This window comes from Mobula birostris, chromosome 5 (assembly GCF_030028105.1).
Source record: "Mobula birostris isolate sMobBir1 chromosome 5, sMobBir1.hap1, whole genome shotgun sequence".
NCBI classification, from domain to species: Eukaryota; Metazoa; Chordata; class Chondrichthyes; order Myliobatiformes; family Myliobatidae; genus Mobula; species Mobula birostris.
The window spans coordinates 73,448,747-73,465,992 of record NC_092374.1 but is presented as its reverse complement, the minus strand read 5'-3'; the positions used below and the strand labels follow the sequence as shown (position 1 = coordinate 73,465,992).

The window sequence follows — 17,246 nt, the reverse complement described above, 5'->3', positions numbered from 1 at the left end:
TAGGGGTAGAGAAGACCTATGGATTAGTCAAGGACCGGTTTTACTGGCCCCGGATAAGGGGGGAGGTGGAAGAATACTGTAAGACCTGTAGCCGTTGCGTCAGGAGGAAGACCTTGCCTGCTCAGGCGGCTCCGTTATCCCACTTGCAGAGTGCGGGACCCATGGACCTGGTGTGTATGGATTTCCTGTCTATCGAACCAGACACCAGCAATACCGTGAATGTCTTGGTCCTCACGGATCACTACACTAGATATGCGCAGGCTTTTCCTACTAAGGATCAGAAAGCGACTAGAGTGGCGAAGGTGTTATGGGAGAAGTACTTTGTTCATCATGGCCTTCCCCGGCGGATCCACAGTGATCAGGGACGGGACTTCGAGAGCAGGCTTATACATGAATTGCTGGATATGCTTGGGGTTGAAAAGTCCAGAACCACCCCCTATCACCCGCAGGGTGATCCTCAACCCGAGAGGTTTAACCGGACCCTTCTGGACATGCTCAGCACCTTGGAGATTGGACAGAAGAGTAAGTGGAGTCAGCACGTTGCCCATTTGGTTAATTGTTACAATTGTACTCGCAATGATGCTACGGGAAGCGAGGTTGCCCATTGATCTGTGTTTTGGGACTGAAGCGGGGGAAATACCTTCGAAGCCATGTCTGAAGTACGTGTCCGATATGAGGAGAGAGTTGAAAAGGGCGTGCGAGTTGGCTGAGGCGGCAGCCACCAAGCAGAACCAGCGGAATAAAAGGAGGTATGATCAGAAGGTAAAGTTCGTCCAGCTATTGCCGGGAGACCGAGTCCTTATCCGGAATTTAGGACTACAGGGTAAGCACAAGTTGGCGGATCGTTGGGCAGCCACCCCATATGTGGTGGAGAGTCAGATGCCGAATCTCCCAGTTTACCGGGTGAGACCTGAGGGCGGGCAGGGGCCTGTCAAGGTACTCCATCGGAACCACCTGTTGCCTCTGGGTCGAGAGGTGAAGATGGACGCAGAGCCCGAATGGGAGTTTACGCCTATTACGAGGACTTTGCGAGGGCGCGGGGCGAGGGAAGAGCCCGCTGCGAAGGAGACGGGGCCGGTCCCCACCTCGAAAAGGAATACGTCATCGGAAGATGATTCGGACGTGTGGTACCTGCTTCCGTTCGCTGATTCCCCGGTGCCGGGAGAAGAGACTCTTGGCCCTTCCATCACTGAGTCAGGGGAACCGAGGGAGGGTGTTGCAGAGCCGCCTGTATTACAGCCGGGATTGGGGGAGGAAAGGGTGGAGGCAGAACCCGCGCCAGAGGGCTCACAGGGGCAGAGGGATCCCGGTGAAGGGGAAGGTCCGACAGATAGGCTCAAGGGGTCAACTGGGGTGTCTGAACAGGGAGAGTCAGCAGAGGAAGTACAAAGGCCTCAGAGAAGTAGGCATTCCCCGGAAAGACTCACTTATATAGCGCCGGGAGAGCAGGGTGTGATCTCTACTGCCCTGCAAAGTTATGTCACTGCTTTATGCACCTGGGTGGGTTTTGTGTTTTACAAGGAGCACTGGTGAACTCTGTTAACGTCATGAGGGCATGACTTTTTGAGGTGGGGGGAGAGTGTACGGGGTCTTTCTTTTGTTACATTTAAAATGGCGATTTTGTTATGTTAATCTGGGGAATGCGGCTTTGTTGTGTTTTAACGCTGCAGAGAGTTTGCGCTAACAGTTTGTTTTACTTTAAAATGAGATACCAAGGTTCTATTAGCCAATGGGTGGTTATGTATGGTTTTGTTTTCGGATGCCATGCTGTATGATATGACTGTGGACTGAGTTTTGGCGGGGAGTCGGAGGAGAGACGGGGAGGACGGCGGACGTGCGGAGAGGCTCCGGTCGATCACTCAGGGTGGTCCCGAGCCGTGAGTCGACGGAATTCGGGTGGTCGTCTGACGTCGAATTGAGCTCCAACGGTAGCGCGCGAAGAACTTGGACTTTGATAAGTGGTGGCGCCTTTTTTTTCCATTACTTTCCTCTCTGTATCAAATGCATATTAATATCATAGAATTAGTAATATCTATAAAGTGTATTTGTTAAAATTTACTGGGTGTGCTGGCTGATGATTGATGTTGTGATTGATTCGGGCGGCGACTGACCTTGAGGGGAGTGTTGAATCAGGTGCTGGGCGGGATTTCCCCTAGACATACACGAGCCAATATAACGGAACGTTACAAATATATACAGAAAGGTACCAGGAAACGGCTTGTAACATCATGAAGGATCCCATCCACGCTGCTCATAGACTGTTTGTCCCACTCCCCTCAGGAAAGAGGCTACGTAGCATCCATGCCAGGACCACCAGCAACGTTCTGCCTCAATTTTTTTTATAGCTGTGCAGACCAACCATTGCTCTGAGTTGGAAGTTTTTACCCGGTCTGAAAACTGTGAGGCACTTGTTTGAGGCAACTGTTTTTTTTAAATAGGCATACTGTGATTATGTAGAATCACACCTGAATGCAAGAGAACAAAATAGGTACACTATCCTTTAACTTGTCAGCTTCATTAACAAAAATCACATACTTTTGATTAATTACCAAAAAAGTTAAAATATAGAATTTTTCACATCAAACAATCACAAACTACAATTCACAACACAAGTAAGCAATGTCAGGCAGTGAAAACAACTAACAGGCAAAATGGCAAAAGTAAAGTGTTTTGACAAGACAGTGACGAGGTTTATTAACAAGGAGCTGCTGACTTCCATTCTGCATTTATTGTTACAATTTGTAATACAGTTGTAATTTGAAACAGTGACAATGTAAATACGTTGAAGATCTAAAAGGTTTCAAAGTAAAGGCTGTGATACATTTATTATTTATAAAATTTATGGATTTTATTAACACAATTAACTGCAGGGTATTTCACAATTATATTAACATAGACCAAAATTATATTAGCATAATTTAAAAATTATATTAACATTACATAAAAGAAAATTCCAGCTGCGCAGCAAAGGCTATGTGCATGGCCGCATCTCAGTTATTGTGCAGCTGTGCAACCACGCAGCTTAGAGGAAACAGTGGCCATCAGACTCAAGATCAGTTATTTTCTCCAAGCAGTAAGGCTGAAAAACACCTCCATCCACTGACCTACCCCCTCACACCCCGAACAACCACTACATTATCAATTCCTGTCAGTCAACTTATGTACAGACACTCCTGTACGTAGCATCATTTTAATACACAGAAAATCAATCTATGTTTAAAAGCTATCTTATGTATTTAGATCAATTGTTTTTTTTAATTGTTGCATTCTTTATCTTAATGTGTTTTGTTTTCATGCTGCATTAGATCCAGAGTAACAATTATTTTGTTCTCCTTTACACTTATGTACTGGAAATGACATAAAGCAATTTCGAATCTGGGTCAGGGTAATCACAACGTATGGACTTCCCAAATTTTCTGAACAATTTCTCCTATCTCCCTGCAAAGATGAATGAGGCCCTGATTCAGGTGGAAGGTAATAACTTCCTGAACATGGTGGTGTGGGACCTAAGGAAATAATGCCTTACTTGTAACTTCTAGTTTCCTCTTTATCAATTTTAAACCCTCCCCCTCCCCCTCCTAGTTATTCTGGCTTCTCCCCCTGCCTTTCCAGTCCTGATGAAGGGTCTCGGCTCAAAACAGCAACTCTTTATTCTTCTCCACAGATGCTGCCTGAACCACTGAGTTCCTCTAGCATGTTGTGTGGATTACTCTACAATTCAAGCATCTGCAGAATCACTTGTGCTTATGGTTTGCACATTACACTCCTGTTGAAGTTCAATAAATCACAATTTATTTTTCATAAGGCCTTGTTCTAAGACTAAGACTAACTTTCCAACAGACTGATATCCTTGTCTCCATTAATGCCCCAACAAATTACAGACCTTCACAATAAAATTCCCATATTGTACCTCGCCTAAGGACTACATAATACCTTCAAGTACAGATTTGTCTTCACCAGTTCTACGATTGAACTATGCCTTAAGACTATAAGACATAGGAGCAAAATTAAGCCATTCAGTCCATTGAGTCTGCTCCACCATACTACCATGGCTAATTTATTATCCCTCTCAACACCATTTGCCTGATTTCTTCCCGTAACCTCTGACACTCTTAATAATCAAAAACCTATCAACCTCTGCTTTAAATATACCAATGTCTTGGCCTCCACAGAGGATTCCGTAGTTTCACCACCTTCTGGCCAAAGAAATTCCTCCTCATGTCCTTTTAAAGGGAAGTCCTTGTATTCTGATGCTATGTCCTCTGGTCCTAGACTCCCCCACTCTAGGAAACATCCTCTCTACACCCACTCTATCTAGGCATTTCAATGCTGGCTGAGTTTCAATGAGATCCCCTCTCATTCTTCTAAAGTCCAGTGAGACAGACCCAGAGACAACAAGCACTCCTCATACATTATAAACGAGAAAACCTGCAAATGATGGGAATCCAAAAGAACTCAGCAAGTCAGGCTTCAACTATGGAATGAGTAAACAGTCAACGTTTCAGGCCAAGATGAAGGATCTCAGTCTGAAACGTTGACTGTTTACTCTTTTCCATAGATGCTGCCTGGCCTGCTGAATTCCACCGGAATTTTCTGTGTATTCCTCTTATGTTAACCCTTTCATTTCCATGATCATTCTCATGAACCTCCTCTGGACCCGCTCCAATGTCAGCTCATTTCTTTCTATATAGGCATCCATTAGTCTCATGAGACCATGGATTTGTGCCTTGGAATGTTTCCAGGGCGCAGACCTGGGCAAGGTTGTATGGAAGACCAGCAGTTGCCCATGCTGCAAGTCTCCCCTCTCCATGCCACCAATGTTGTCGGAGGGAAGCGCATTAGGAACCATACAGCTTGGCACCGGTGTCATCACAGAGCAATGTGTGGTTCAGTGTCTTGCTCAAGGATGCACACGCTGCCTCAGCCAAAGCTCGAACTAGCGACCTTCAAGTCACTAGATGAATGCCTTAACCACTTGGCCATGCGCCAACATTTGCCAGCACATACTTTCTTAGATAAGGCATCCAAAACTGCTCAAAATATTCCAAGTGCAGTCTGACAAATATCTCATAAAGCCTCAGAATTATATCCTTGGTGGTATTATATAACAACATTATTGTTCTAGTCCTCTCAAAATGAAAGCTAACATTGCATGACATTGTGGGGATCATTGAGACATAGCTGAAAGAAGATCATAGTTGGGAGCTTAACATCCAAGAATACACTTTGTATCAAATGGACAAGCAGGTAAGCAGAGGGGGTGGGATGGCTCTGTTGGTAAAATATCTGTTAAAATGAAATCATTAGAATGAGGTGACAATAGGATCAGAAGACATATAATCCTTGTGGGTAAAGCTGACAAACTACAAGGGTAAAAAGACCATGATGGAAGTTTTATACAAGCCTCCAACTAGTAGCCAGGATGTGGGATACAAATTACAAAGGGAGATAGAAAAGGTATGTAAAAAAAAGCAATGTAATGATAGTCATGGGGGATTTCAATATGCAGGAAGATTGGGAAAATCAAGTTGGTGCTGGATCACAAGAGTGGGAATTTGTAGATTGCCTATGAAATGGCATTTTAAAGCATCTTTTGGCTGAGCCCACTAGGAGAAAGACAATACTGGATTGGCCAATCAGCCAATCTTCAATCTATGTTAGTATCGTTCCTGTAATACCATAGACTGTTATCTTATTAAGTAGCCTCATGTGTGGCAATTCTAAAAGGCCTCTGTAAATCCAAATAAACAACATAGACCAGTGGTCCCCAACCTCCGGGCCACGGACCGATACCAGGCAGCGGAGAATGCAGCGGTGCAGCGGTAGCCAGAACTGGCATTGGAAAGGATCCAGAGCAGATTCATGAGAATAATTCTGGGAACGAAAGGGTTAAAGTATGAGGAGCATGTGATGGCTCTGGACCTGTAGTCACTGGAGTTTAAAAGGATGACAGGGGATCTCATTGAAACCTATCAAATATTGAAAGGCCTGAACAATGCGCATGTGGAGAGGATGTCTTGGATGCCCATTTAGAACTGAGATGAGAAGCCATTTCTTCAGCCAGAGGGTGGTGAATCTGAGGAATTCAATGCCACAGACAGTGGTGAAGGCCAAGTCATTGAGTATGTTTAAAGCAGAGCTTGATAGATACTTGGTTAGTCAGAGTGTCAAAGGTTACGAGAAAAAGACAGGAGAATAGGGTTGAAAGTAATAATAAAGCTGCCATGATGGAATGGCGGAGCAGTCTCAATGGGCCGAGTGGCCTATGTCTTATGCTCTTACTACCGATTCAATCTGCAAGTTCCTGCACGAGGATTCCCAAGAGCCTTTGCACATCTGATTTCTGAATTTCCTCCCCGTTTAGAAAATAGTGTACACCTTTATATCTTCTGCCAAAGTGCATGACCATACACTTCCTAACACTATATTCCATCTGTCACTTCATTGCCCATTTTCCTAATCCGTCCAAGTTTTTCTGTGGGTACTCTGCTTCCTCCACATGACATGACCCCGTGCCTATCTTTGCATCATCCACAAACTTGGCCACAAAGCCATCAATTCCATCGACCAAATCACTGACATATAACATAAAAAGAATCAGTCCCAAAACAGGCCCCTGTGGAACACCACTGGTCACTGGCAGTGAAGCAGAAGAGGCCCTCTTTATTCCCACTCTTTGCTTCTTGCCAGTCAGTCAATCTTCTGCCAGTGCCATTGGATCCATGTGGAGAATTCCCAAAATGAAACTGTGGATCAGATAAAACAATCTCCGTATCCCTGGATCCTCTTTGGCTTTAAGCGAGCCTCCCTCTGATGCCTGCTGGTGAATAAAGTATGTTAAAACTCTGTTTTGGCAAGGAAAAAGGATCGATCTTTCTGGGAGAGGAATTCTGTTGTTTTACAAGGCACAGGTCAGGATAGAACATGAGTTGCTGAGGAAGCAACTCGATTAGCCACTGTGCTCATTTGTTAAGTACATTCCAGATAGGTTGATAGGTTTGAGATATTAAGGAAGTCAAGGGACATGGGGTTGGTACAAAAAAAATAGTGCTTGGGCACAAGATCAGCCAGGATTTTACTGAATGACAGAGTGACCAAATGGCCTCTTCCTGTTTCTATTTCTAATGTTACATTCTGTTAATTTGGTGCTTGAATTTATTTTTGACAAATCTGTCATCTTAGGAAGTAATCTTCCAAATACTGTACTACAAGCCTTGCAAGTACTTTACAGCAGGTATTGTATTCTTGAGTAACAGTACCAAAACTGTATAGAATAAGCCAGGTATGGTTCTAAGGCTCTAATCGTAAGATGTCTTTACACCTGTATTCAATCCTTTTGCAATAAAAACTATCATTCTATTTTCCTTCCTGTCTGCTGTATCTGCTGTTGACTTTCAGCGATTTCTGTACAACAATACTATTAGAGAATTGGCTTATTACTGCCTACTTGTTTGCTCTCCTTCCTATATTCTTGCCAATGTGATCCATCGATCCAAATGTCGGGAACAGAGTTCAACAAATAGCCTGTACTCTACATTTTATTTAGTACCAACAACCAGATGTCTTTTCTACATCTTACTTACATTGTACCTTACTGTGTTTTCAACATACCCAGTTGCATCTGGCCAATGAATTATTGCAGAAGTACATCCTATAATTACAAACATAAATGTGATACAACACGCAAATTGCTGGAGGAACTCATTGGGTCAGACAGCATCTATAGAGCAAAATGGACAAGCAGTATTTCTAGTCAAGACATCTCATCTGTACTGAAGGTTCTCAACCCAAACCATCAACTGCCCATTTCACTCCATAGATGTTGCCTGACCTGCTGACTTCTCCAGGACATTGTGTGTTGCTCCCAATTCCAGCATCTGCAGTCTTTTGTCTCCACAAATATGGTAGCCAGTTCTTACACATCATGTGCTCAAGTTTATAAGTGAGATTTATTTTCTTTCTGTGACAGTTTAATATACACTCAGTGGCCTCTTTATTAGGTACATGTGTACACATGCTTGTTAATGCAAATATCTAATCAGCCAACCACTTGGCAGCAACTCAATGCATAAAAGCATGCAGACATGGTCAAGAGGTTCAGTTGTTGTTCAGACCAAATATCAGAATGGAGAGGAAATGTGATCTAAGTGCCTTTGACCATGTAATGATTGTTGATGCTAGACAGGGTAGTTTGAGTATCTCAGAAACTGCTGATCTCCTGGAATTTTCATGTACAACAGTTTACGGAGAATGGTGCAAAAGAAAGTAATCCAGTGAGTGGCAGTTCTGTGGGAAAATGCACCTTGTTAATGAGAGGTCAGAGGAGAATGGCCAGGCTGCTTCAAACTGACAAGAGTAACTCAAATAACTACGCATTACAACAATGGCGTGCAGAAGAGCTTCTCTGAATGCACATCAAGCCTTGAAGTAGATGGGCTACAGCAGAGAAAGTGAATGAACATATACTCAATAGCCATTATGTTGGTACAGGAGATACTTAACAAAGTAGCCACTGAGTGTTAGCAGAGATTTTATCAGTAATAATGTGTAGCGCTCTGTAACTATGAACCTACCAATGAATTATATAATTGGGTTCTGGAAAGCTCAGCTGCAGGGTTTACTTCTGCTTGCTCTATAATGGGTCCAATCAGCAAGAATTCCTGCTTTAAATCATTTCACCTCTTGCAGCAGATGTCACCCTCACTTTATCAAGTCTGCTCAATTGGTTGTACTTTTCACCTGGTGTACAGGCAGAGACTGAGGACCATGGTGAGGACTGCGAAGGTATGGTCAAGGGATATGGGATATGGAGAGAAACTGCTTTGAATTTGGTGCACAGAGATTTATCTTTGGATCTGATTGAACATGTCCCAGTTGTCAATGACTTTGTCAAGAGCTACTTGAATGAGCGTGTGCCTTCAGGTAGGTCCAATAAGTTGGTGTCAGACATGGTACAGTATATGGTTTGAGTATCTTGGAAACTGCTGATCTGGAATTTTCACACACACCGTCTCTAGAGTTCACAGAGAATAGTGAGAGAAACAAAATACATCCAGTGAGCAGCAGTTCTGTGGGGGGAAACATCTTGTTAAAAAGAGAAGTCCCAGGCGAATGGCCAGACTCATTCAAGCTTACAGGAGGGTGACAGTAATTCAAGTAACCACGTGCTACAACTGCGGTGTGCAGAAGAGCATCTGTGAATGCACAACACGTCAAACCTTGAACTGGATGGTCTACAGCAGCAGGCAGCCATGAACATAACGTAGTGGCCACTTCATTAGGTATAGGTAGTACCGAATAAGTGGCCACTGAGTGTATGTGCCAGTTTATTTGTTAACATTACTGAACCAAGCACGCAGGCCACATTTCATCAATAGAGCACTCCAAGTTTTTATCTGCATGTGCATTAAAGTTTTGATTTAGCCCTCACAGTTGGTCAGATGTTCTAAAGAACATGCAGAAAGGACTAACTAGAATAGTCTGTAGACCTAAAAATTTCAGCTGCGTTTTTATCCTTGAAGAGAAACTTGGTGGAGGTCTATAAGGGCAAATAGAGTGGAACTGTTGCCATTGGTTGATAGTTCAATGACTACAGAATACAAGAGTTAAATGTGAAAGATAAAAGATGTAGCAGCAAACAAAAATATGGAGGAACTCAGCAGGTCAGGCAGAAATGTGAGGGGAAGTGGACAGCCGATGTTTTGGTTAAGACCTTTCTTCTGGACCAAAGCGTGAGAGGGGATTGAGAAATGAAGAAAAATGACTTACAGCATTTTGCAGAGACTAATTATGATCTGGGACTGCATGGTAGAAATAAAGGGAAAACAATCTGCAGTGCTACAAGCGTGAGGAGATGTGACAGATGGGATTCTGTTTAGATCTGACGGGCCAAATGAGCTCTGAATCTATGATCTGACTGTCGTTAAATCCAGTCAGCTGCATTACATAATTTACTTCTTAGCCTACACAAAATGAATAGCAAATTACTGCTTAAGTAAAATATTGTTACTTCTAAATATATTAAAATTGTCAAATTTTAATTTATGAAAAGCACTTTTGGCTATTTTAACAGATGCAAAAATATATCTTACAGTTGTATCAGATATGCAAATTAATATATACTGCTAGTTGTGAATACATTTCCCTGGGGCATAAATGCACTTCTATTCATGAACCAATCTTCATTCAGTAGGACTACAAATTGAGTTTAAGCTTTATGTTTATCTAACCTCCTGTTGCTTTGATATCCTATATTAAATGACTGAATGAAGAATGTTGATCTAAAATAAGGCCAGAAAACATAGGAAGAGAATTGGGCTATTCGACCCATCGAGTCTGCTCCACCATTAGATCAAGACTGATTTATAATCCCTCTCAACCCTATTCGCCTTCCTTCTTCCAGAAACCTTAGACTATCTTACTAATCAAGAACCTATCAACCCCCACGTTAAATATACTCAATTAATTGGCCCCCATAAGCATCTGTGCCATCTGTGGCATTAAATTCCAGATTCACCTCCCTCTTGCTAAAGACATTCCTTTGCATCTCTGTTCAAACGGTACATCTCATGGCTGTGCCCGCTGGTCCTAGACTCTCCTAGAATACTTTAAATGTGCTCTGATGAATGTATTATCAAGCCTCAGCATTAGCATTACATCTTTACTTTTATATTTTATATTTTAGTCCTCTTGAAATAAACACTAACATTGCTTCTGTCTTCCTTACTATCAACTCAACTGCAAGTTAACATCCCTGCACTAGGACTCCCAAGCCTTTGTGCACATCTGATTTCTCAATTCACTCCCTGTTTAGAAAATAGTCTATGCTTTTATTCCTTCTACCAAAATGTATGACCATACATTTTCCAACATTGTTTTCCGTCTACCATTTCTCTGCCCGTTCCCCTAATCTGTTCAATTTTTCTGCAGACTCCCTGCTTCCTCAAAACTACCTGTCTCTATACTATTCACTAACTTATCCACAAAGTCAATAATACCATGTTCCAGATCATTAACATTAGACCCAGTATTAACCCTTGTGGAACGCCACTAGTCACCGGTAGCCAAGCAGAAAAGGTTCTCTTTATTCGCACTCTTTGCCTTCTGCCAGACAGCCAATCTTCTGTCCGTTCTATTATATTTCCTGTAATACCATGGGCTCTTACCTTGTTTAGCAGCCTCATGTATGGTGTCTTGTCAAAGGCCTTTTGAATATCCAAGCAAACAACATCCATTGACAGCCCTTTGTCTATCCCGTCTGTTATTTCCTCAAAGAATTCCAACAGATTAGTCAGGCAAGATTTCTCCTAAAGGAAGCCATGCTGACTTTGGCCTATTTTATCACGTGCTTCCAAGTATCCTGAAAACTTATGTAATGGACTCTAATAATGCCAACCACTGAAGGCAGGTTAACTGGCTTTAATTTCTTTCCTTTTGTCTCCCTCCCTTCTTAAAGAATGGAGTGGCATTTGCAGTTTTCCAGCCCTCGGGAACTATGTAAAAAACCTAATGTTTCTTCAATGATCAATACTAATGCATCCACAATCTTTTCAGCTACCTCTTTAAAACCTTGGAGTATAGTCCATCTGGTCCAGGTGATCTATCTTTCTTCAGACCTTTCAGCTTCTCAAACATTTTCTCCTTATTAATACTGACTCACATCTTCCCTCTGACATTCTCGAATTTCTGGCATGCTGCTGATGTCTTCCACAGTGAAGACTGGCACAAAAATTATTATTCAGTTCATCCACCATTTTTGTGGTCCATTACTTATTCTCCAACATGTTTTCCAGCAGTCCAATGTATACAGACATCACACCTCTCCCGGAACTTCCGAGAGTCTCCCGCATATTAATAGTGGCTCCCTGATGCCCGCAAATTATATACAATATCACGGAAATCAATTTTTTTGAGAGCGAGTGAGAGAAAAGCAAGAGAGAGTGCGAGAGCGACCACGAAAGAGAGCGCACGTGAGAGAGAGAGCGAAGGCAAGCGAGCGTGCGAGCGAGAACGCGAGAGAGAAAGCAATCGAGAGCGTGTGAGTGACCACGAGAGAGAGATAGCGCGCACCATGGCAGAGTGTTCCAAAAAAAATATAAAATGTATGTCACCCCAGACTACACTAAAGTATACCTCTGCCTAATAGGGGTCAAAATAATGACAGTGTTGCTCGCTGCACTGTTTGCAACAGTGACTTTTCTATTGCCCATGGTGGGTTAGGACTGTAAAAGACATGTTGAGGTGAGTTTAACAGGTGTCATTCGTTCATTAGCATAGCTAACGTTATTTAAACTAGCTGGTCAGCTGCTAAGGAGCTACTCTATTGCAGACATCCCACCTCTCCCAGGAGTCTTCCACAAATTGATGGTGCTACCTCCCTGAAATGAGTTTTTGCAGGGTGGAATGTCTGATGTATACTCTTGCCTCCCTTTTATTCTATATATCTGATAAAATTTTTGCTATCCTCTTTTATATTATTAGCGAAGTTAACTTTATATTTCATCCTCTTTCTCCTTATTGCTTTTTAGTTGCCTTTTGTTGCCTTATAAAGCTTTCCAATGCTCAAGCTTCCCACTACTTTTTGTTATATTGTATATCCTCTCTTTTGTTTTTATGCAGTCTTTGACTTTCCTTGTCAGCCACAGTTACCTTCCTTCAGAGTGCTTCTTTTGTGAGATAGAGTGATCCTACATTTTCCAAATTACTCCCAGAAACTCCAGCCACAGTTGTTATACCATAATTCCTCCTGGTTTCCCCTTCCAAACAAATTTGGCTAGTTGCTCTGTCGTCACTCTGTAGTTATCTTTACTTTACTGTAATGCTGACATACCTGATTTGAGCTTCTCCCTCTTGAACTCCAGGGTGAATTCCATATTCTGATCACTGGCTCCAAAAGGTTCCTTTACCTTAAGCTCCCTAAACAATTCTTGTTCATTATAAATCATCCAATCGAGAACTAGTGGGCTCAATCTTAAACTGATCTAAACAGCCATTTTGAAGAGATTCTACAAGTTTCTTCCCTTGTGATCCAACACCAATATGAATTTTACAATCCACCTGCTTACTAAGCACCCACCTGCCTCATGGCCATTTTAACATTACCCTTTTTACATGTCTTTTCTATCCCACTTTGTAATTTGTACCCCACATCTTGGCTACTGTTTGAAGACCTGTATGTAACACTAATCAGGGTCTTTTTACCCTTGAGTTTCTTAATTTTTCCCACAAGCATTCTACATCTTCTGATCTTATGGCACTTTTTCCTAAGAATATGATTTTTTTTTTTACCAACAAAGCTACCTTACCCAACCCTGCCCACCTATCTGTACTTTTGATATTTTATGTCTCCTTGATGTTAAGCTCCCAGGTGACTTACTTTCAACCTGCCTCCTGAAAGACAGTGTGCAGGCAACTCTCCCACGCCCTGTTGCATTGCGCTGTTTGAAGCACAGATTCCAGTTCATAACTTTGAGCCTGAGATCCCCGAGCAACCAACACTTGCTGCAGATGTGGTCATCAGGAATCACAGTGGGGTCCACCATCTCCAACATCTTGCAGCTACAACACATCACCCGATCATGCATCCTTACTTTAGTTATAATTTGATATCCTTTTAGTCAACTGCTCTAAAAATAACCTTGCCTGCTTCTCACCTGTGGCTCCTTGCTGAAACCTTTTGAGGCAAAGCCTCAAACTTCAGAATTGAACCATGGCCCATTCATTATTGGCCGAACCAACAGAGCCCCTGGAACCTTTGCCACCACCTCTTCTCATTGAAGCTGTTAGAACAGGGGTTCCCAACCATTTTTATGCCATAGATAAATACCATTAAGCATGAGATCCATGGACCCCAGGTTGGGAACCCCTGCTCTAGGGGTAAGCCGCAGTTTTCCACTTTAACTCTGTTTACTCCAATAATGCCACTCCCATAGTGGCCGCTCCATTTAAACCTAATTTCTTTTTATTAAGCCAAGTGAAACCCACACACAATGACACTTGTTCTTTTCAATGGTTTCTCTCAAGCACAGACCTCACTCTTGCCACTACCAAGGGAAACCAACGTGAAATGAACATAACATTCCCATTGTTAATGTAAGAGACTAAAGGTGCTGGAATCTGGAGCAAAAAATCAGTGGGTCAGGCAGCATCTATGTAGGGAAAAGGACAGTTGACTTTGGTTGTCAAAGCTCTTCATCTGGACAACAATGAAGATGAAGTGTCCAGGTGAAGGGTCGCGACCTGAAATTTTGACTGTCCATTTCCCTGCATTGATATTGCCTAGCACCCTAAGTTCCTCTAACATCTTCTTTTTGTTTTGCTCACTTGCTCAAAGTTTGGATTCATTTTAACATGACACAGATAAGTTTTACTGACTGAAAACAAGCTGCTTTTAGTTAAATTGATAACCAAAACCCAAGTAAAATCCTGAGGATTCTCAATCTTTCTTCCAAAGTTTGCAGACAACACAAAGATAGGTGGAGGAGCAGGTAGTGTTGAGGAAGCAGAGAGGCAACAGAGGACTTAGACGGATTAGGAGAATGGGCAAAGAAGTGGCAGATGGAGTGCTATTTTGGGAAGTGTATGGTCATACACTTTGGTAGGAAAAATAAAAGTAGAGGCTGCTTTCTAAATTTTAAAAAATACAAAAAAACTGAGGTGCAAAGGGACTTGAGTCCTTGTGCAGGCTCCCTAAAGGCTAATTTGCAGGTTGAGTCAGTGGCGAGGAAGGCAAATGCAATGTTAACAATCATTTTGAGAGGATTAGAATGTAAAAGCAAGGATGTAATTTTAAGGCACTACTGAGGCTTATTTGGTGTATTATGAGCAGCTTTAGGGTCTTTATCAAAGAAATGATGCACTGACGTTGGAGAGGATTCAAAGTTCGTTCACAAAAATTTTTCTGGGATTTAACAACTTATCATATGAGGAGTGTTTGATGGCTCTGGGCCTGTACTCACTGCGCCCAGCACATAATTCTCTGCAATTTCAGCCATCTCCAATGGGATCCCACCACCATGCAGATCTTTCCCTCCCCCCCACCACTTTTTGCTTTCCGCAGGATTTGCTCCCTTGTCCATTCATTCCTCCCCACTGCCCACTGATCTCCCTCCTGGCACTTATCCTTGCAAGTGGAGCAAGTGCTACACCTGCCCCTACACCTCCTCCCTCACTACCATCCAGGGCCCCAAACAGTCCTTCCAGGTGAGGCGACACTTCACCTGTAAGTCTGTTGGGGTCATATACTGTGTCCAGTGCTCCCGCTGTGGCCTCCTGTATATTGATGAGACCTGACATAGATTGTGAGACTGCTTCACCAAGCACCGACATTCCATCCACCAGAAAAAGCGGGATCTCCCAGTGGACACCCATTTTAATTCCACTTCCTATTCCAATATGACTATCCAAGGCTTCCTCCACTGTCGCAATTAAGCCACACACAGGTTGGGGGAACAACACCTTATATTCTATCTAGGTTGCCTCCAATGATGACATGAACATTGATTTCTCAAACTTCCAGTAATGCCCCCCCCTAACCATTCTCCATCCCCTTTTCCCTCGTTCACGTTATCTCCTCATCAGCACATTGCCTCCCTCTTGTGCTTCTTCCCCTCACACCCCTCCCCCACTTTCCTTCTGTCCTCACCTATTAGATTCTCCCTTCTCCAGACCTGTAACTCTTTCACCAATCAACTTTCCAGCACTTTACTTCACCTCTCCCCCTCCCGGTTTCACCTATCACCTTGTGATTCTCCCTCCCCTCCCATCACTTTCTAACTCTATTCCTCATCTTCTTATCTCCAGTCTTGCTGAAAGGTCTCTGCCCGAAACATTGACTATCGTCGATTCCATCGATGCTACTCTCCTGCTGAGTTGCTCCAGCGTTTTGTGTGTGGGGCTTTGAGCCCTTCCTTACCGGGGATAGAAGTGTATCGGGTCTGAACATCCAAGGTGAAAATGAGGCGATCAGGACCAGGGAATTGAAAGTTAGTGAGGAGCTCGAGAGAGTGAGAAGTGCCGTGGATGTGGGTGAGAAGGAACAGAACCAAAGGGGATAGAATGGAATCGAGATAAGAGGACACGAGTTCAGTGGGGCAGGAGCGGGCAAAGCGGATTGGCCTACCCGGACAGTCCAGTTTCTGGGTTTTGGGTAGGAGCTAGAGCGAGCAGTGCGGGATAAACTTCAAATAATTACAGTAAGTGTGAATCGGAGTAGAGGGTGTCAATTTCTGCAGGAGCTCAAGAGGCAGTGTCAGTACTTCCGGTTAGGAACTAATTATAGTGCTCTAGCTGCCATTCATAAATTCAAGTTTTCTAGAAAGTTCCACTCAGATGACAAATCGTATAATGGGAGATGATGCGCTGCCCTGCAGAGATCGTTCCCTGGGAACGCTTTACCATAACGTGCGCCAACAGTGCTGAATATACAGCAGAGGGACCCGGGTTCAGCGCCTCCTGGTTCCTCCGAAATAAACATTGAACCGGTTGGCAACGCGCTGCATCAATAACACACTGCGATTGGTGTGAATTCCGCGAATACTCCTGGAGATCAACTCATGAGATCCTGCCCCTGTGCCTTTGGGATGAGATTTCCCCCACATTTGATTAAATTCACCCCGGTCGATAACCACGGAAAGACCAGTTTGTACTTACTTTCGCAGACGAGAAACAGCAAGGAGACTGTTAACGTTAACAGCATGGTCTTCACCCGTCGATCCCCTTCTGGGGTGCCCAGGCGAGGCCGAAATACGGGGCGTGCAATTGCGAACAGGCGAAGAGATCCCCTCGCAGCTCTCTCCTCCTTTGATCCGCACGCAGTCTGACGAAGGCAGAAGGCGAGTCCGGATCAGCGCGGAACGGCGAGAACGGAACGGGGAGGGCAAATTGTGGAGAGGGGGAGGAGGGAGCGACTATGAAAGTCGTGAACAACGGGAGAGTGAATGAAAGAATCACCCCCATTGGACTGGGTGTCTAGGTTATGAGGAGAGGCTCTCTGCCGGTCGGATGAATGGGCAAAATAAACCATTATCTTTCTGTAGTTATAAATAGCTGCAGACGGCACACTGTCCTCTGTGACTTTCCCTCTCTCTCTCTCCAATTCTACCCATCAGCATTCCATATCCTATCTCTGCACTGTGACATTGCAATGACTCCCATAAACTTTTGAGTATCCACTTCTTGCCCACGCGTCATCAAACCATCCACCCTGCAGCTGCTGGGAGAGGCAGGCTTCTGGACCAACAAAGCCA

At 43.5% G+C, this 17,246-nt stretch overlaps 1 protein-coding gene across 2 annotated transcripts in view; it reads right to left on the bottom strand.

The window, feature by feature from the left end:
• The window catches only part of LOC140197770 (neuronal acetylcholine receptor subunit beta-2-like), a 58,378-nt gene extending 41,579 nt beyond the window's left edge, over positions 1 to 16,799 (bottom strand). For both annotated transcript variants that reach the window (XM_072258208.1, XM_072258209.1), the window contains exon 1: positions 16,651 to 16,799. In XM_072258208.1, the coding sequence (XP_072114309.1) occupies positions 16,651 to 16,696 (46 nt within the window). In that variant the 5' untranslated portion in view covers positions 16,697 to 16,799. The remainder of the gene's footprint in view (positions 1 to 16,650) is intronic.
• Between the last annotated feature and the right edge of the window lie 447 nt (positions 16,800 to 17,246).